Source organism: Phalacrocorax aristotelis, chromosome 13 (genome assembly GCF_949628215.1).
Source record: "Phalacrocorax aristotelis chromosome 13, bGulAri2.1, whole genome shotgun sequence".
Classification (NCBI taxonomy): Eukaryota; Metazoa; Chordata; class Aves; order Suliformes; family Phalacrocoracidae; genus Phalacrocorax; species Phalacrocorax aristotelis.
This window is the reverse complement of record NC_134288.1, coordinates 12,631,773-12,651,995: the sequence shown is the minus strand read 5'-3', so window position 1 is coordinate 12,651,995 and position 20,223 is coordinate 12,631,773. Positions and strand designations below refer to the sequence as shown.

Genomic DNA, 20,223 nt, shown 5'->3' with positions numbered 1-20,223 from the left:
CATGGAACATGCAAAAAAGTGCAGACATCCCACTAAACAAAGATCCATTACAACCATTTTTTAACCTGGGCTCTGGAAAAATATCTTTCACAGAAAGTGAGAGATGAGACTCCAACCAAATGGGAAGCTCTTGCTGATTCCAGAAAGCCAGGTTCAGCCCAGCCCAGCTCTGGTGCAGCCTCCACCAAAGCCAAATGTGGGTTTATTCTCACCCACAGGAACTCTTCCTGGTACAGGAGTGGTATGTGGCACAGGGAGAAGGCACCTGGAGAGCAGCCCCAATGGGAGCTGTTGGCCCTTCCTGCACCCGCTGGGTCTGTGGGGTCCCAGACCTGGCCACCCCACGGCCCCACACCCCCCACTTACGGTAGCAGTGGGGGAAGTTGAGGTATCCCTCGGCACATGCATCACAGTGCTCCCCGGTGTAATTGGGCTTGCAGTAACAGCGGCCGGTAAGGTCCTCGCAGGTGCCATCGGTGAAGTCAGACTCACAGTTACAGCCTGCAGGGAGGGACAAGCCGGCAGTGGTTGTCACTAACTGAGACCCTTGGCCAGCCACGAGCACCACAGAAGCATCACTATGACACAGAGCCTCTATAAGGGACCCTGTCATCTGCTGTAAATTCTCTCCAAAAATAAAAAGTGCAATTTTGCGCCTTCAAAAGGGGTCTGGCTTAGAGGAACTGCTCTCACTGTGCTTGTCCCACTGCAGAGTCCCAAGTAAAGCAGCACAGCCCCAACTTGCTTCTCCAGAAGACCCCAATTTCCCTGGAGAGGCAGGGGTGGCACACTGCCACGAGGATGCCACGCAGAACAGCTGATGTGTCACAGCTACCAGAATGAGCTGGGCTCCCCAGCAAGATGGATATAACCCACTGCTGCCTAGAAATCCCTCTTAGGGCACGGACAGTAATGGTCTGCAAGTGCCAGCTGAAAGGGCACAGAGATGACAGATAAGACTGGATTGCCCTGCAGGCAACAGCAGGGGTAATAACACATTTTTAGCTCATTCCAGCCTTAGAATATGTCACCACTTCTGATTTCACAGGTGCTGTAGACACACATAGCACCTGCATGCACAGATGGCTTATGTGCGCACATACATTTCCACGGGCAATGCCAGCTGCAGCAGGAACCACCCACATAGCCACATCTCTTATGGGGCTCGGCTCCCTACACCAGAAAAATCTCTCAGCCTAATCCTTCAGACCGCCTTCCCCAGCATCATCAAGTCCAAGCAGGCATCTACAGCCTGCAGAGGAAATCACACTCACGATAGCAAATGTATGGAGAATCGATCGGGTGGTCAGGGGACCGGTAGTATCCTGGGATGCACCTCTCGCAGTTAATGCCCGTGGTGTGGTGCTGAAAGACAGTGGGTTAGAGGGGCATCAGTTCCGCTGCCCCCAGGGTTCACATTCATCTGCCAGATTTACTAACAGCTTCAAGGTCCAGAGGGAGCGACTCCAAAGTCTCAGCACACAGAAGACCTAAATCTGCTCAGAATTCCACACGCACTGATTTGAAAACAAATCTAAGGCTAAAGAGATTGGCATTTTGGTGGTCAGAGAGAGATCCAGAGAGATGGCAGCACCTGAACACTGCAAACTAGGCAGGGACTTTCTAATGTGCTCAGCACCAATCTATTGCTCCCAATACACAGTGTCTCAGCAGACCTAACGCTGAAGCATCAGAAAAGAAATGGTACTACCCAGGGGATGGCTAGGAACCCAAGTGCTGTTTTCTTTACTGGTGCACAGTCCGTTAATCTACAGCAAAGAGACTAAATTTCCAGGGGTAGACCTAATAAAGATAACAGAGGATGTGTGATGGGGCTGGCGGAGCTGCCAGCCAGGCTGAACTCCATGGCAACAGCAGAAACAAACACAAGAATCTGCAGCGTTTTTTTCCATGGGAGATCTTCAGACCTACCTGACAGTCAATGCAAACACCTCCCCCTTCAAACTTGTCTTTGTGGCTTCTGCTGGCTTTGTGGCGATCCACCTCTGGGTCATAGTAGCAGTCGTAGGCATGGCCGTTGCAATTGCAAGCTGAAAATACAAAGAGACGTTAGCTAAGCCGCAAGTCCAGGGGTCCTTCAGTCACCAGCTGGATCTCAAGATATGAACTCTTCCTCATGGGTTTGAACATGGGCACAAGCTGGAACATAGGAAGTTCCACTTAAATATGAGAAAAAAACCCTTCCCTGTGCGGGTGCCTGAGCAGGGGCACAGGCTGCCCAGGGAGGCTGTGGGGTCCCTTCCCTGGAGACATTCACACCCCGCCTGGACGCGGCCCTGTGCCCCTGCTCTGGGGGTGCCTGCTCCAGCAGGGGGATGGATGAGATGATCTCCAGAGGTCCCTTCTAACCCCTGCCATTCTGTGATTCTGTGACATTGGATGGGTTACATTTCAATGAGGAAAGATGCTTGAATGCATCTGGGGGTTACACGATCACCCAGGCTCCCAGAAGTCTTCCAGTTCAAAAGTGTAGAAGCAGCCACTTCCTCACAAAGTCTAGTCTGCAACCAAAAAAACGGCAGCAGGCACAAAATCAGAAGTAAAATATATGCAGGCGCGTAGAGACGAGGAAGAGAAATTACCCAACTTTGGGACCTCAAGTAGTGTCATTTAGAGGGCAATGTTCTTGCCTCTTTTATCCCATTTGGGATGAAAAAGTGAGCTGTAAAGTTCAGCACACAGTGAGGGTGCTCTTTATAAACCCACAGGATTAAGATCCAACTGTCCTTTGCTGCCCTGCGTTTATAAGAGATCGTGTGAGGTAGCTATGCTCCATGCTCTGCATTCCCAGTGCAGCATAAATTCCACTGTCGGCATTTACCAAAGGTTTCTCTAGGCAAATAAAGATCTCCTGTATGTAAACACATCCAAATGTAATTCATCTTGGAGACAGAATTGAGCAACGAGACTTGCCTGCACAAACCCTTAGACACAGAGGAGGGACTAGAACATAAGCAGAATCAAAGTCCCGCACAGACCTAGTGGCCCCCCTGTTCGAGCCTCGACTGAGCACAATTAACCGTTGTGCAAACTGTCCTCTCTGCAGTGCCAGTGATCTCCACTTCCCCCAGTGCCACGCACCGTAAACCCGACCATTTTGGTGAATGGCTTCTCTACACTGCAACGTCAAGGGGCTGGTGAAAGGTGGTCAATCTGTGCTTTGTGAAACAGCTGGAAAAGGAAGGAAAAACCCAGCTCCCACTTACGCTGGCATTCGTTTGCACTGTCGGCAGTGGCGGGCTTCCACGGGAACTGGTTGAAGCCGGGGCAGCAGCGATCGCAGGACCCGCCGCAGGTGTTGTGCTGGCAGTCACACTGCAGCCTGCAAGGGAGGGGAACGAGGTACAGCCAAACCTGGGGTGACGATGGGGATGCGTGGGATAGGGAGCCACCGCATAACCCTGCTGTGCATAACTAACACTAGTCAGACACACAAACGAGCAATATTTGTTAATCCGAATATTCTGGAAAAGAGGTTTCTAAGACATTTGTTTTAAACTTTTGAATTGCTTATCTTTTTTTTTCTGAGCCAAACACCAAACTTGTCACTTGAGACTAGGATTAGAGAAGAATCAGTGTGCTACTGCCTAGCCAGCTCTACAGGCAATAGAAAGTGAAAGGGTTTGAGGTGGCAGTGGTAGAAACCTGAGCTGAAGTAAATTACTTGAGCGGGAGCTGCGTGGTGCAGGGGCACAAAGATGTCCCCACCACTGTGCAGGGGCAGTGTGAAAGGAATAAATGACAGCCCAGAGCCAGAGAGGGATAGGGCCTCACGGTTCCCATCTGCTCCTCCAGGTATATCTGTGCTTGCGCAGAGGAAGCCTTGAAATTTGAATTAAGTCTTTTAGCAGATGCTGGCCCCACACTCCCTGTGAGATGCACCTCCTGCTTTTCTCAGCCGGCACAGACAGGGCTGTGCTGGGTAAACAGGCGGCTCCGGAGGCACCAGGCAAGAAATCTCGACAGTCAACCAACGGATCTTGTCCCTGCTCAACCGCAACGGTGATTCATTAACATCAGTGACATCATCCCCAAAACTTCCACTTACCAGAAGGCGATTCCCATCCAACACAAACGCTTTCTGTTGTATTAGACTTATGGATAATACAGCATGTTCCAGCTTTTATCTGTGCAATTACTCATTTCCCCTCAGGGTTGGTCTGCCACTCCCATCTTTCCCTCCTCCAATGCTTTTCCATTCAAAAGCAGTGTTTAAAAATAAATGTAATTTTTTAAAACATTAGAAACAAATGGAGCAGTCATTCTGGGTGAAATACAGGGGTGCAGACACACTCTTCCATGTCTGCAGTGAGCTGAGCGTCACGGTTTCCCCCACATGTATTTTTAAGATGTGGGACCTGCAAGTATACGTATAGTGAAAAGCCAGAGAGAGGCAGCAGCATGGGACAAGTGAAATCATTTTAATGAAATATGGGATGATCTGAAAGTTTGGGGCAAGGCGGGCAGGACCCACACTCCGCATGTTTGCTTCAGCCGGAGGGGTTGAGAGGCAGGAGGTCCTGGCCCTGCTCCCAGCCCTGCTGGCAGTCCTCCCCCTGCAGACACCATGGAACGCTTGGCCGCAGTCAGCTCTCTGAGCACTTGTGATGCTCTGTTCCCACCCGCATTCACAGGCTGGGCTGTGGCTGGCAGAGTCCAGGCACGAAACCGAGCCCCTGAGAGGTTGGCTGGAGCTTAGGCGGCAAAAATAAGCCCTGAAACATTCACCAGGAACCTTGTTCTCCCTGTGTTTTGCAGACCCAAGGGGGAGACTCAATAAGAGGCAAACCTTGGTCATCCCTCTGTAATGAAACCAGCCGCAGACCTCTCACCTGGCTGGCTACCACTCAGCGCTTCCAGGGAAACAAAATTTTATGTTTTTTTTTTCCATGGCAGCAGCTGGAGATCAAGATCAACGTGCATATACATACGTGTGGAGAAAGATGGTCACTGACTCAGGGAACTTATAAACCTGCTGAGCAGTGTTAATCTTCCTGGCTGGAAGACGTGACTCCAGCCACACACCCTGGCTCTTGAATGTTCGAGATGTTTGAAAAGCACTAGTTCAGTTCCCAGAATGCACAAAGATAGCACTCAGTGAGTAAAGATGCACATTTCAGATGGAGAAGGAGCTATTTATTTAGTCTGTGCCGTCCGGAGCTAGCAACAGCCTCTCAGAGAACTCATCTATCACGGCAGCTTGACCGCACCTTGTGCTGAGTCGTGCTGCTAATGAATTATGGACAAATGTGCATAAGCTATAATATTTATATATTCCATTGATTAAATATATACAAGCAAGAATAGGGAGCGGCTGTGTTCACATAGCACATATTTCCTGGTAGTCTTGCCGTAAAAAATAAAAACCACAGTCTTCCCACTGGAATTGATGCTCAATAACGGACTATAAACAGTTTCCAGCGAGTAGCTGTGTCAGAGCTGAGAGCGGTACACAAGCGCTACAGCATCTGGATTTGGCTGAGACATCTGAGTAGCACAAGCAAGAATAAAAAGCCCCTTCCTCTAACTGCTTCTGACTGAACTGAGGGAAAGCCACCTGCAGAAGGGACTCACAGATATCACAAATCTGCCAGCACACATGGTGCTTCCCCTTCCAAAATGGGAAAGAGCAAGCTAGTGTTCAGGATCCAGCAGTGCGAAAGCATCCTTCATCTCCTGCAGATCTGCTTCTGACCTGCCAGGCTACCGTTGTGTTGCTGGTTATCTTCAGCATCTGGCACAGAACCAGCATCTGGACTCTCTGTTTGTCTCCTCTCTTGCTTGTGGCATCCATGATGGGGCAATGAACCCATGGGAACAGTTGCTCTTAGCAGACAGATGCAGAGCCCTTGCCGGGTTCTCCCGAGCTCACATCAACAGCAGCCACATGTTAACACATGATTCCTGCCTGGGCCCTCTGTCTGCAACATGCCCAGTCCCTGATGATGCCTATCTTGCTGCTCATGGGATTTGCCAGGAGAAAGGTTTGTGCCTGATCCTGCTGGTGTTCACCTTTAACCAGGAGAACTTTCCTTCCCTCTGCTTCGTTCAGGCCATTTGATCTTGGGGCAAAGAGAGACAGTTGTGAAAAGTGCAAAGGACCCTTGAGGAGGCTGTATCTGCCCACACACTGTAGGCCCTTGCACATACACACTCACATGGGGACCAGACATGCTGCCAACTTAAGACAGCTGGATGTGCAGCCTCCGTAACTTGGCACTTCAGAGAAACTTTCCAAAGCTGGATAAACATTATCATTTATGGCCAGGAAGTCAGCTCACGAACATGCTCCATCACGTCCTAAAGTCTTTGCCAAGATTTCTAGCTCACCTCACCTCTATCAAAGTGCTCATCCTGCCTCTCTGGGCAACAGGCACAAGAAACATAGGCAGAAAAGAAGAGTTAAAATGAGACACAGGGACCTCCCAGACAGGCTGAGACATAACTGGGATTTTTAATAGAGCTGGGCCAATTCTCATTCCTTGTCTCCCTCTATTTGCATTTCCTTGCCCTGTTGCTGTCACACATCGCCATCTGAAGAGGCAGGACATGTGCAGAGGGGCACAGACCTCCTACTCAGACGGGTCAAACAGATTTCTGAAGGAATGATGTTTCTGACAGCTGGGGCCTGTGACACGAAGGGACAGTGTGTCTGAGCCCCTCCCGCCTCTGCGATGCCTCCTGTCATGCAGCGTTATGGCAGGTACCACCTTACGGGCTCCGTGCTATGTCGGGGCAGGAGGGGTGGGGTGACTGCCCAGTAGTGCCCACGTCAGTGGAAAGGCTGGGCACAGCTGCTGCTGGAGCCTTGGAGAATGGCAGTGTTACACCGATTACCCATTTTCTCAACTGAAAGCATCATATTTCTGCTGACTTCTACATGCTCCTGGGCTTGCTAACAGGGTACAGCAATGCCATGAGAAGTTCTTCTATTTACCAGCATCTTTGCCCTGATGTATCCCAAAGGGCTTTACAGATGTTATGTGCTGAATGTACAAAGCACCCAAGTAGGAAATGTTTTCTCCTCCAGGCAAGCACGATCTGCTCTGGGTGAAACGCAACAGCTGCTTACGAACATGTGCTGCAACATTAGAGCACAATTTGGGGCCAAGAGCGAAGATGCCAAATGCATTCAAATGAGAGTGGAGGAGGGGAGTTCTGGGAGGCAGAGACAGTTGTCAGCAGAAGTGGCACTGAACAAGGATCCCAACACATCTCCCTCAATTTTTCCCTCCCCTCCTGGAGAGCCCGGAGCCACCAATATACCCAAGAAATGTCAGGGCATTTTAATGTTAAACAATTACTTTGCATCATGAAGCCCTTTTGCCCTGGTACACGAGTGTCCTGTGCACCCAGCAACACCGAAGTCTAAAACAAAACCAAGGAACTGTACACTCAAATATTTACGAACTTCCCTTTGTCAGAGAGTTAGGCACACTAACGCAGACTTGCTTTTCAATACATCTTTGTTTTAACACTTAGCAGCTTTTAACCTTGGCTGGGACTCACTGGAATTTTATTTTAGAAGATCCAAAAGCTCTACACGATCCTGATGAGAAAGAAATATAACTCCCCTCGTCCAGCTGAATCTACCCATCCCTTTCATAAAGGCAACATTCAGGCTGCAAACAGATGGCTAAGAAGCAACACTTTCACGGTTGGAAGCTGCTCTTTGGCATTTCAAGTTGCCAAGGCGGATGGGAAGAGTCCTGTGAGCCAAAATGTAACCGCTTTGCATGCACTTCTCTTTTGCAAAGAGTGGTTACATAGCTACGTACATAACCAGTCTATGGTTCTTACGAGCAGAACTGGGCAGTGGAGTCTGATTTCTTGGGAGACCATCTATTTATGACAGCACTGCCCCAGTTTGTAAGAAGTCACTTGGGAAGCAATAGACTTCTTTGAACAAGTTCAGAATCCAGTCCTGGGCTTTGACAAGCAACCTCCATATGTTCAGCAGCAGTGTTGGCTTTGTGTGCCCACCCTCCCATTCCAGCACCCTGCTCCCATGGGGATGGCAAAGTTGCGGGCAGGAAAACCAGACCAGGGAGCTGATCTGGCTGAAGAATAGCCTAACAAAACCTTTAGGTTTTGCTACTCTGGCTGGACCAGTTTCTGATTCATTCTCAGGGCAGAGCCACAAACAACAGTGCTGGCACTATTATGAGTTCAGGAAAAATGAAAAAAAATGTACCTGTAAGGGTCATTAGGGTCTTTTGCATCACAGACGTCTGCATGGCCATGGCAGACACAGCGCCCTCCAATGCTGATGTCTTTGATGCTGTAGTAATACTGGAGAGCACAAGAAAAGTTGGCCATTAATATCTTTACGAACAAGCTTCATAACTGCCCTACTCAGGATTCAGGACTTTATCCAGTAAAATGTGTTGAGATATTTCCCTTACAGTGACAAGCTGGGCCTTGTAGGCTGCAATATCTGCCTATGCTAAGACCCACCACCACCAACAGAGCCCATTAGCTACAAGTTGAGTCTCCCAGCACAGTCAGAAAGCCACACATGACACCAAGAGGTGTTTCCCAGCTTCGCACTGTTGGTGCAAAGCACAGTTCTTCCCAAGCAGCCTCCAGCTCCAGTAGCAGTGGCATCTGCTGCAGACACCTTCAGCTGGGGGAGCACAATAACAGAGAGAGAAAATCCCCACAGGCAATATCCAGGGATGCCTTCTCCCCAGAGGTGGCACGCACAGCCCTCAAACACTTCCACCTCATTAGCGAGAGGTATCAAGGCCTGCCTTACCCTCCTTGTCACCGTAGGGTCCCTTAAAGCTTTGCCCATCAGGTGTCCAAGCAGAGTGTTTGTCTGTAGGAAGCGCAGTCTGATGTTGGTGGCTTTCGTGAAATTCCGCAGCAGAGGAGAGTAGGAGAAATTCATGGCTCCTGGGCGCCCATTTACCAGAGAGACAACAATCTGTGAATGCAAGGAGGGGAAAAAAATCTGTGTAATCCTGTGAGGCAGGAAGAAATTAATCTCTCGCTTAGCCAAACCCAATCTTTACCTCCCCTCAACACGACTGAATCAGTTCCCTGCCAGTCTCACTTGGTTTAACTGAGTAGTTTAAGTGGCATCCAAAAGGCAAGAGGGAACCAATTAATAAGAGTACCTAGAGTCACTGAGAAACCCTGGAAACTCCAGGGGATGAAAATATGCAACTGCTCACCTCCCCATTTTCTAAAGGCACAATCCGGGAGTATTCAGTAGTGCAGATGGCATGGTCGTCCTTGGTGATACGATCCACGGTTTGCAGTCCAAATTTCTCAATGCAGTCCCTCTTGGAAGCTGTTCATCAACCAGAGATGAGTGCAGTAAAAGAAAAGGATCAATTCAGACTGATTTTCCCACACTGACCAACAGGAGAGAAGGGTGTATCCTCTTTGTTAAGTGTTTACTACATACAGATTGCTTTGTATTAACTCTGTCATTGCTAACATACATATACTCCAGTAAGGGAGGGAGTCACTATGAGAGTAATGGGCATGGTCAGAAAATCCCCCAAATCACCTCATTGCAGTAAATGAGGAAAGTGAGAATAGTCATTGTACCTACTGTGACTGCCTGCAGAGAAAGCCACTCCTTAATTTTGGCTTTAAGCTCACAGTTTAACCAGCTTGAACTCCAACCCTGGTCTGAATTTGTTGCCTTGCTGGCATTGGACTTGCTACAGTGCTTCTGCTGAACCGATGAAGGCCTGTTTGCTGCTAGAGCTTTGCTCCTGATGTAGGAGCTTGTACCATCATGTTCACATAGCTCCTTAACTTCTTGGGTAATTCCCAAAGAGCCAGCACAGAACTACCCGACGGGAGCAACCACAAACCACAGCCACCACTGCGCCATCTCCCATCAGGCAGGGTGGACACGCAGGTGTGGGGAGGGGGCTTGCGGTGTTTGGGAGAAGCAGACTGCCTGCCTGCAGGACACCTCCTTCTCCCACCTCACTCTGAACTCTGCAATCGCTCTTAAGCCAACGCTACATAACAGAAATGCTGAAGCCACCCAGAACCACCCCTTGGGGACAGCAATCGAGGGCTCCTGCCACTAAGTGGCAATGCAAGGCTGGCTAAAGCCAGGGGACAGGCACGGGCAGGCAGTCACACTGCTGACCCTGCAAGCTGCTTTGGGGACACTGCATGCCAAGAGTCTCCTTGCAGCTGCAGGAGTGTCCTGGCTTCCCTGCACAGCCACTCCTGCAAGTCCAGCGCCCTTGTCCCCAGGACATCTGACATCCCTGTGCTGGCAGAGCCAACCAAACCACAGTGAATGTGCTGGGGCAGTTCAGGACCTGATCGTGCAGGGTGGTGAGCACCCATCTACCCATGCAAAAACCTACACGGTGCCACTATGGGGCTGTTCCCCCGGGAAAGAGCCTGGGACAAAGGCTGCTGCTCCTTCCCACTCCCATTTTACCTGCACCAGGAGCTCTCAACAGTGCATGCCCGAGCACACATTGCTGCAGCGCTCCTGAGGGTGTTTCCACGGGGAGAAGAGGGAGGAAAAGGCAGCCAACACAACCTGCTGCTCCTGCCAATGCTGCTCAGCTCATACAGGGAGCCGTTAGGGAAATGTTAGCCTAATTCACGGGAATAATCCTCCAAAATCTGTTCAATGTGCCTCCAGGATGCCCCTCACTCCACATGCTGCACTGGTAGGCTAAACCTGGCAGGAGGAGCAGGAATGGGGGAGCACAGAGAGCTTCTGCCTCCCCTGCCTTCACCCCTGGATTGCACCCGCCCACATCTCATCTCCAGCAACGTGGCCTCGCTCCATGAAGCACTGTTTTGGCAACAGCAGGGCCTCAGATGCATCCACAGGAAGATGGTGTGGAAACATTTAACATCAGGTCTCTGGCCGCCAAGCTTTGCTTCACCAGGTGCTTTTTTAAAGGCAATTTATTCCAAAGCCGCAGGCAAGGAGCCTGTCATCACTGGCTTGAGATGATTGATTGCCAGAGCACTGCCACAGCTGGGCATGGAGACAGGGTGCTCGGGCAAGAGCAGCTACTCAGGAAAACCAAAAAATTCCTCCAGTTATTGCAAATCTACATGACCGTGTGAGCCAGAAGCCAAACACTCTATCTCTGAGCTAAAACAGAGTGACCCATCCTTAAACCACAGCAATGCTTTAAGGAAACAGCAGAGTGGAGAAGCCTACCCTCAGCGGAGAGAAGGACAGAGCCTCACTCTGTGCTGTGGCTCCCTTCCCCTCCCTGGTGACACTGCCCAGCAAAGCGAGACGGAACGGGCTAATCCTGCACCCTGATCCTGTACAACACGATGAGCTGGGGCAGGCAAGGCTCTGTGGGCCTGGATGGACAGCTGGGACCAGGCACCTTTCACGTCCTGTCCCCATTTGAAACGGTGTGTGGGGAACCCTTCATGTGGATAAACACCGTCATAAAACCCTCCCTAGCGCTCCTGCTTCTCGTTTGGTGGCCGAGAAAAGCACAGTGCCTCCCTGCCGCGATGCATGGAGGATTTGCATTGCTACGGTCCCTCCAGCCCCCCTCCCTGAGAGAGCCCACCAGCTGCACTGACAGATGCTTTCCATGACAGTCATTTCTTCCCTCCTCCCAAAAGCTAAGCCCAAAAGCACTTCAGCAGCCTGGCTGAGGGACACGGGGAAGCCTGGGGGACTGAACGCCTCCCACGAAGAGTGGGGCTCGAGGGGCAGCGCTGAGCTGCCGGGGATGGTGTCACCCATGGCAAGGCTTGTTGGTGTCTCTGGTGAATGCTTACATTTCTGCCAGCTGCTTTTAACCCTCTTACTGAAGTGACTAGTGTTTTTATTAGACCACCTACAGAATTCCCCATGCCAAAAATAAACCTCCGCAAAGGACTTCTTGTGCTAGCAAATCTGGCAGATTTTGGAGCAGCCACCTCTTTATTTCCATGGGAATTTTCCACTGGGCTGTATCAATGCATGTTGCTTCTTGAGGGGGTGGCTTAGACAGTCTCTGATGGTGCGGGAGGGCAGAGGACTCCAGATGTTGCAGCGTTGCCACTATAGGCAGCAACAAACAAGTGGGGCAAGAGCTCCCTGCTCAGCCCCAAACCATGCAATAATGTGACCGTAATGGGCCCCAAGAGAGGCTTCAGAGCTGGAAGGGAAATTCTCAGAGATTAAAAAAAGCAAAGCAGGCCATTTGACAGCAGTAATTCCCCACTAGCACACAGCAGAGGGGAAAACATCCACACTGGAGAGGAGCTACCATCCTAAGGCAGCACAGCAGGTAAAATGTCTGCAGCTCTTCTTGCACAAAAGGCCAGCAAATCTAAAGCACGGGCTCACAGGTGAGCCAGAAATATGAGCCTTCCAGGGCAGCCCAGGGCGAGGCCTCTGAGTGCTCTGAGGTTCTTCCTTGCCAGGGTTTAAGCTCTGGCTGTAGATCTCAACTCACATATTCTCCCAATTACTGCTGCTGCTTCTGGGAGGGGCTGGTGGCTAACAAGTTCCTTAGCGTCCAGCTACCCCATAGACCCTTTGGGAGAAGAGATTCATAGAACCAGCTGTTTCTAAAGGGATCGGGTTTTAATCAGAGAATTGGGAAGAAAGGATTTCAAATGCACAGCCTGGATCTCCGCAGCCACCCTCCCCAGCTGTCTCTCTCCGACCCCACCTTGCACAGTGGCAGGACAGCGATTCCCTGCCCTGCACAGGCTGTATCCGATCCCTGGTAACGGGTAAGGGCAAGGAGACTGCTTTTTGCCTCCAGACTTTCCTGTTACAGCAGCCACTTGGAAGTGAGTTGCTGGTTTGTTTCTGGAGGAGCTGAAATATGCCAGTCTTGATATGGTACAGGGCAGAGAGACAGAGACGGGCAGGCAGGAGACGAAAGAAATCTCATATTCCAGTACTAGATCAGCAATGCCCAACCATTGACACTGGTGCCAACTTTGGCACCCACGGAGATTTGGGTGGCCACCAATGACAATACTTTAAAAAAGACATTTAGCCCCAGAGAGCAAAAAAGTTCTGCTCTGAGGAGCACCGTGACTTTACACAGCTGCTCTGATCTGAGCTTCAACTCTTGCAGCCTTATTGAGCAGAAGAAACAGAGGACGTGTACCACATCTCAGCAATGATACAGAAACAACTCCAAACCCAGCCCAGTACTTGCACAAAGAGCCGTCTTCACAGCGGCAGGGCTACCTGGCACTAGCAGCTCTCTTGTAACACTGCCATACTTACAGGCAAAATACTGCCAGGGCTCATAAGTAAGGCCGAAGTCGGTAGATCGCTCCAGTACCCAGAGGTCAGGACGAGGGGAATTGGCAAATTTGATCAGGACATATGCCACATGGAAGAGCTGAAATAAAGGAACACAGAGTTAGTTGGCTGCTTGAGGCATCAGGAAAACCAGGGAGAGCTTAGTGGGATCCAGGCTGGATAAACAAGCTGGCACTTTGCAGATCCTGCTGCACACAAGGAGCCTGTGGAGCAAAATCATCCATATCTAAAAGGATCGTGACATGACATGGCTGCTGGAGAGAGCCAGATAAGGGAACTCAGCTCCCACCGGTCCGAATACAAACAAAACACAGACTTTGTGGCTACAGGCCGTACGCAGGAGGTTTTGCTGGGCGATACCTTAGACTTTGCCTCAACCTGAGCAGGCGGCTGTATAAGTCAGTGCCGCTGCCTTATCAAAGCCCTACCGAGGGAATCTCATCCTGGCTTGGCAAGCAAAGGCTTGGCCCCAGCCACCAAGCTCTGCAAGGTGGTCATCAAAAGTTGGTACATGCTACGAAGCTGTTTCTGGGGGACTTGGCTTTTGGGCTGTTCTTGGGGTAACAGGTAACACCCTGGACTGCCAGCCTGGGAACATCCGGCTGCGCTTTGCACACAATATCACAAAATCAATTTGTTTTTTTAAAGGCTTTCTGCATGGCAGCCCTGCTTCACCCACACAACCTGTGTTTTTAAGTTGGTTGCAGAAAAGCCCCAGCACGGCTCCTTTTCCCCAGGTGCCACAGGGAGGGTAGAGCAGACCCACTTGGCTTCAGCACAGCTCTAACACTGGGCTGCTCCCATTTGTCTGGACACTGATGTGTGCACACACACCCCTGCCAAGCACAAAATAAACGTACTCTTTTAAAGAGCTAAAATGTCAGTGCTAGAGAGAAACAAAAGCCCCAGCAGAATTTCCCTTCCCCGGCTGGCACGGGCTCGCTCCAAGAATCCCCACTCCATCATCCTGTCACAAAGTGATATTTAAAGGCAAATAAAGTTCTCTTATCAGAGAAAATTCCTAAGGTCAAAAACAACCCAAAAGGGAGTTTAGTGCTTGAAAAGCAGAGATTTATAGCTCAGGAGTCCCTCCTCATACAAAGCTGGTGCTGTATGAGCATACATCCCCCAAAGACTAACAGGTACCCAAGGGACACCTCTGCACGGGGAGGAAAAGGATGGCTCCGTGCCCATCTCAGCCCGCCTGCCCCAGCCATAATGTGCTGCAGGAGGGCCAGGACAGCAGCCTGTACCTCAGCCCTGCCCCAGCCACACACATTGCCAAGCCAGAGGGCAAGTATTAATAATAACATGCCTCAAAAATAGCCCAGAAAATCCACAGAAGACTTTTTAAAGGATAAAAAGAGACAAGGAAGAGGCATTTAAAACTACTAAGTCATCCCTAAAGCACTTGTCTTCCTACGGTCATTCAGACAAGGTGGTCTGAGTGCTGTTGTGTGGGTACGGAGCAAGAAGATGGGTGCAGCCCTGCGGATTGGCACCAGCTCAGTCTCCTCCTCAGCAGGATGCACAGCCCAAAACTTCCCCAGGCTCCTGCCAGATGCTCCTCTGGCTCCGGGGCAGCCTCTCCTCCACTTATCAGGGATTTCTCTGGTTCCCACCACAGGCTGGTGGCACCTGAACTTAGGCCTGGGTGTAGGCTATGGGGGCTTGAGAGAGAGACTTGCGGAGAAGCGAACTAGATCCAGCTGGGAAATCTGTGTGACCCAGCAGGTCAGGTGCCATTCTCCAGCTGTGAACAAGCAGGAGGGGGGGATTTGTAACTGCTCTCAGGGTTTGCACTGGTAAGGACTGACGCCATCCAGAATGAAGACATCAAAGTGGTCACCCAACACAGTTCCCTGCTGCCAAAAGACTTGCAAGCCCAATTGAGGGCAAAACAGACATCCTTTTCAAGTAGCTAAAAACTGAGGAAAAACAGACCTAAATGCTGCCTTAACTTCCCTCTGCAGTTTATGTGCTGTCAAAGCATAGGAGACTAAGCTTTTCTGGAGGAGCAGCATTTTCTGCCCACTTACACTTGAGCAGAGCTGTTATTTGTTAGTGAAGCCCAAGAGACTTCAGCTTGGGCAGCTGCTTTCTCTGCAGGACCAATTCTCACAGCTTAAAATCTTCCTCTTGGCACGGGAACAGGGCTGAGTACCAGCCAGTGAAGTTACACCTTCCCTCCACTGCAAATTCTCCTCCGGCTTGGTTCTACAGGGAATAAATTCATGCTCCTGCTGGAATCTGGCATAACCCTTAGCTGGGCAAAATTCACTGTGGCTCCAGTGTACCCGTAAGTGTTCTGGTCTCAGGCACTGGGAGAGCCACTGGGCTACAAAAAGGATAACCTGCCTTTTCACACCAAAACACAAAACAAAGCACTGATAAAACAAAGCAGTATCGCAAAACCAAGCAAAACAGCACGCATTGGGGTTACACGTTTGAATGACTGCTCTGGTGTTAACTCCATCCCTGGGATCTGCCTTCAGAGCTACCAGACCTCTGTAGCTCTAGCAGACGCCTGACGCACATACCCTGTGCCTCTGAAAACATGGTCTTTACCTTACTTTCCTCCGTAAGCTGGGGTTTATACTCACTGCAAAGGGAGAATCATTTTGTATTTGTAGTGCCTACATCTAACAGCCCCTGAGCTGGAGCAGAGCCCCATGTGCCGTGTCTGCACAAGCACAACAGCCATCACCCCTTTACCAACCGCTCACAGCTGGAGGACACACACAGCAACACTGCAGCCGGCAGCTGCGGGCAGATGTGTCAGGTCAAACCCAGACCATCTCCCCATCTGTTACACGTTATCTCAGACTTCAGCTGGTGAGGAAGAGCCTCGCTCCACTGTTCGCAATGATGAACTCTGATATAGGACTATATCCCTACACGATAAAGTCTTACAACTAACCGACAGCAGCAAAACAGAACAAAACAGAACAAAACCAGAAGTAGGCAGGAATAAAAGGAAACTAGGAAGAAATGACAGCTCAAGACAGCGGTCTTTGCAGGCAGGAGCTGTGCAGGATGCAGCTTCGTCAATTCAGCTGGACAGGCATTTTCGTGTGAAACCTCTGAAGAACAGTAAGACGACCAGTGCCTGCCTCATGCTGTGGTGGAAGGAATGACTGTCAAATAAGACAGCCTAACCCCAACATCAGGAATCTCTATATTCAACCAGCGATCTTGGTGACTGATTTTGGGGTACCCAGCTTGAAGTGCTGGGAAGCACCTGATAGTGAAAGGAGCCACAATATAAAATCCCCTCAGCTGCCTTTAATGCATCTTAGCGAAAACCACCTGTCAGGTCTGCAATACGTGCTCAGAGCTTCCCTCAACACAGAAGAAAGATCACTTTCACAGAAGCACTGTGAGTTTTACTCACAGCACATCTAAATTGTTTTGAGATCCATGGAGGAAAGATACTTTCCAAAAGGTCACCTGTTTTCACCACTTTCAAAGAGCAAGGTATACATTTCTGTCCTCACACTCAGGGGGAAATGCTCTGAATGAACAGCAACCACAAACATAAAATTAGAAATGTGAGGCCTATCCCCATCTTCTGCATTCATCTTCTTGCAAAGACAGCCAGCTACGAGTTTATAGTCAGTATATCCCACAGAGGTTCCAGGGCGTCCTCCTTGCTGCCCAGTTTCATGCTGGAAAGAAGGGTTGTTAATTAAACATTCTTGAGTCCAAACTTCCTGCATGCTTCTAGCCCTCGGAAGTCCCCTGCCTCTGGAGAGCATGGGCTATGATCCAGTCAAACTGGTGCATGGTGAGAGTCGGTTTTTGCACAAAAACTGAAACTTGATGCAAAAGCAAGCCTAGGGCTCAGTGATTTATAAAGTGAAAACAACAGCCAAAAAAAGAACTAATGCTGCTGGTTGCACGCCCTGGCGTAAGCACTCCTGGGACAGGGGAGTGGCAGGGTCGGGCAGCACACAGGCTCATGACCCATACAAGACCTCTCTAGCTCAAAAAAGATGATGTAGCTGGTTTCAGTACATTTTAAGTCATAGGAGATGTGGGTTAATGCATGTACGTACATTGGGCCTGGGGGAGAACTGTGTCCATGCTTGCAGGGAGCTCTCTGAAAGGCCAGTCCCTACCCACACTGGGAGGGTTAAATATCCAAGACCAGGCCTAGCATGCCATCTTTTTATCTTTTATTGATGGTTTTCATAGGAAAGAACAAGAACCTCTGGGTTCTTGCTGGATCAGCTGCAGTATCTCATCTGAAGCCCAGTTCAGACATTCCTACCGTGTTCCTGCTCTCAAAGCCAAGCATAATTCCTCTGCTCCATACCCGAACCCATCAGCAGCACTGCTGTGTGCTGTTAGACCACTGCTCAATTTTATTCCAGTTGTGACCACAATTTTGGGACACAAAGAAGCCAGCCAACACAGCACGCCCACTCCCCTCCACCATGTAAGGGTCAGGGTCATTCCTACATTGAGCACAGAAAATATTCACGAGCCAGTGACCGCAGTGAATCAACCCTGGAACAGGAACTGCATCCTGATATTCAGGGGGATTTTTGTCAAATCTGGTGAGTCTCCTGCCCTTCCATCCAACATCCTTGTCTTGCAGAATATCACAGCCTGCTGGAAAAAATAAAGGCAGATTGCCTGCTTCAAGTGCATATGCTGAGAAAACTCAGAGATACAAAGACGGAGCAGTAGCTCTAAAAATAGAGCTGGCAGAAAAGCCAGACTTCTCATTCCATGTTTAGTTCCAGTACGGTTCTGCCCAACCAATGTTGCAAGAGAAATGGTCGGGCTTTTTCCAAAGCCTTTATTTAGCTCATATTATCAGTCAGATGAATAAAAACCTCTATGCTTCCAGCCTCTCAGGCAATTTTTTTCCACTTCCCCATGGAGGAAGGAGGTGAAGCACCAGATTTGGTGCACACACTTGTCTCCAGGCAAGCAGATCCCTTGCTCTCACCACCTCTGAAAGCACGTCAGGTGCAGCTCAACCCCCCACCATCACCTGGGATTTAATGAACCAAGTTTTCAGCCAGGAAATTCTGACAAGAATATTTTAATTAGCAACCAACTTTCTTTGAAAATAGTAACATCCCTACATCTCGCTGATACTGCTGTTAGTGGTTTTGGAGCATGTTTTCTTCGTAACAACCACTCGTGGCTGCTCCAGTGCCTGGAAGGATGGAGGAAGTCTGGGAGCCAGCAGAGGAAGATGGAGATGAGAGTGTTTCCTCCATCTCCCACCCACTCCGTCCCTTTGCATGTTTGGATGGTGGGCAGCTTTATCCAGCACCAAAATCCCATGCATTCTCATTACTGCCCAGTGTGATAGCGCAAGGATTTGAAGAGTAAAACCAGGACCCAGAGAGGCAAGAGAAACTCAGCTGCTTTTGGAGCAGCACATTCTCTGTCCTTCCGTCCACCTATCCTCCTGCATAAGCAGCAAACGATGGCAAACTTGCACATTCCTCCTCTATTCCCTCCCTCAAGACACTGATTTCAGTTTTCCAGCACTGGGAGGCACATGTGGAAACAAGAGAGCAAGCTGGACCCAGCCACATGCCGTGTTTCTTTGGGGAGGGATTTTTGATGAAGTCTCATTGACGTTCCTCCAAGGTGCCACAAAGCCATACAGTAACATTTAATAAACAAAATAAATCTTCACATTGTTGTAATACTGGCAATTACATTTTGACAAACAGCAAGAGAGACCCTTTTTTGGTCCTCTGACAAAAAGCTACGAGCAGGCTACGTTAGCTGGGAGCTATGCGCAGCTCTACGCCCAGCCCTGGAGCGCACAGGAGTAGTTTATATAGTAAACCACTCTCATTTTCTCCAGGACAAATTTATCACCTTTAATGTTGACTTATTAAAATAGCACCATGTAAAAACAAAGCAGTTCATCTCCTTCTAACCACTGCTAAACATCCCCGCGGAGCACGCGTGTGGATAGCATCACCGCACTGCTGTGTTCCTGCTTGGGACTTCCTGGAAGCATCGGATGGACCAGGCGAGCAGGTGCGGCTCAAAGCGCAGGGCGTGGGCAATAAATCCCACTCTTAAGGGGCACATGAGGCCTCTTGGGTACACACGGCACAGCCGGGGGTGGTGGTCAGCCCACAGGGCTTGTGCACAACGGGCACCTGCCGCATTTTGGGGCATACTGCACCCCAGTCTGGGTCACTGCACTGCAGCGCTCCAGACACCCTGAAAACCTCCTCAAACCCACCCCCTCACATCTGGAGGGAACCCAGATGAACCATTTCAGAAAGGCACAGCTACAGAGCAACTGTGGGAAGTAGTGGGGTTTTTTAAATTCCCCCCCCCCCCCCGAACTTTCAAAAGTGACCAATGCCTTTGGTTCCTCCCAAGCACATCCATCCCCCAGGCACTGCCTTAGTGCAACGCTGCAGCCACAAGCCCACCTGGAAGATGTGTCAGAGGCCAGAGCCTGGATGGGGTTATCTGTCCACAGCCCGAGGAAAGCAGCTCCCCAGGAGCACAGGTCACCTCTGTCCACAGCCCAGGAACCAGCATGCAGGCAAGCAGCTCCCCAGGTGCCGCGGGCACTACAACCACTTGTCAGGCTTGGAAACACTTGGCAGCATTGGCACTGCGTCTGCTCTTCCCGATAGTGGCAGAAGCTAAAGCTAATAAGCTCTTTGTGCACATTTTATCCCCACAAACAAGTGTGTAGAAGGTGAAGAAGCCCTGCAAAGCCAGAGCGCTGCTCACTTGCTTTGAATTTCTCTAGGTCAGTGTCTGCCCTTTTTGCATCTTTTGCCTGTAATCATTTATTCTCATTGAAGCAATGGATTTACTCATTAACAGCCTAACTGTCCCCCTGCTGAGCTTCTGCTGTCCTACAACAGATTTATTTCTTCCCAGGCCATACATCAGAATCCTTTATTAAAATCTCTCACATTTAGCTGCTAATGAGTATGTGCCTACCTTTGATT

General features: G+C 49.9%; 1 protein-coding gene across 2 annotated transcripts in view; it reads right to left on the bottom strand.

Moving 5' to 3' along the window:
* The window catches only part of LAMA5 (laminin subunit alpha 5), a 95,970-nt gene that overhangs the window by 40,075 nt on the left and 35,672 nt on the right, over positions 1-20,223 (bottom strand). For both annotated transcript variants that reach the window (XM_075108726.1, XM_075108727.1), the window contains exons 3-10: positions 13,226-13,343; positions 9,201-9,319; positions 8,780-8,950; positions 8,216-8,313; positions 3,228-3,343; positions 1,933-2,051; positions 1,275-1,365; positions 367-501 (exon numbers count right to left, since the gene is read on the bottom strand). In XM_075108726.1, coding sequence (XP_074964827.1) covers positions 367-501; positions 1,275-1,365; positions 1,933-2,051; positions 3,228-3,343; positions 8,216-8,313; positions 8,780-8,950; positions 9,201-9,319; positions 13,226-13,343 — 967 coding nt within the window. The remainder of the gene's footprint in view (positions 1-366; positions 502-1,274; positions 1,366-1,932; positions 2,052-3,227; positions 3,344-8,215; positions 8,314-8,779; positions 8,951-9,200; positions 9,320-13,225; positions 13,344-20,223) is intronic.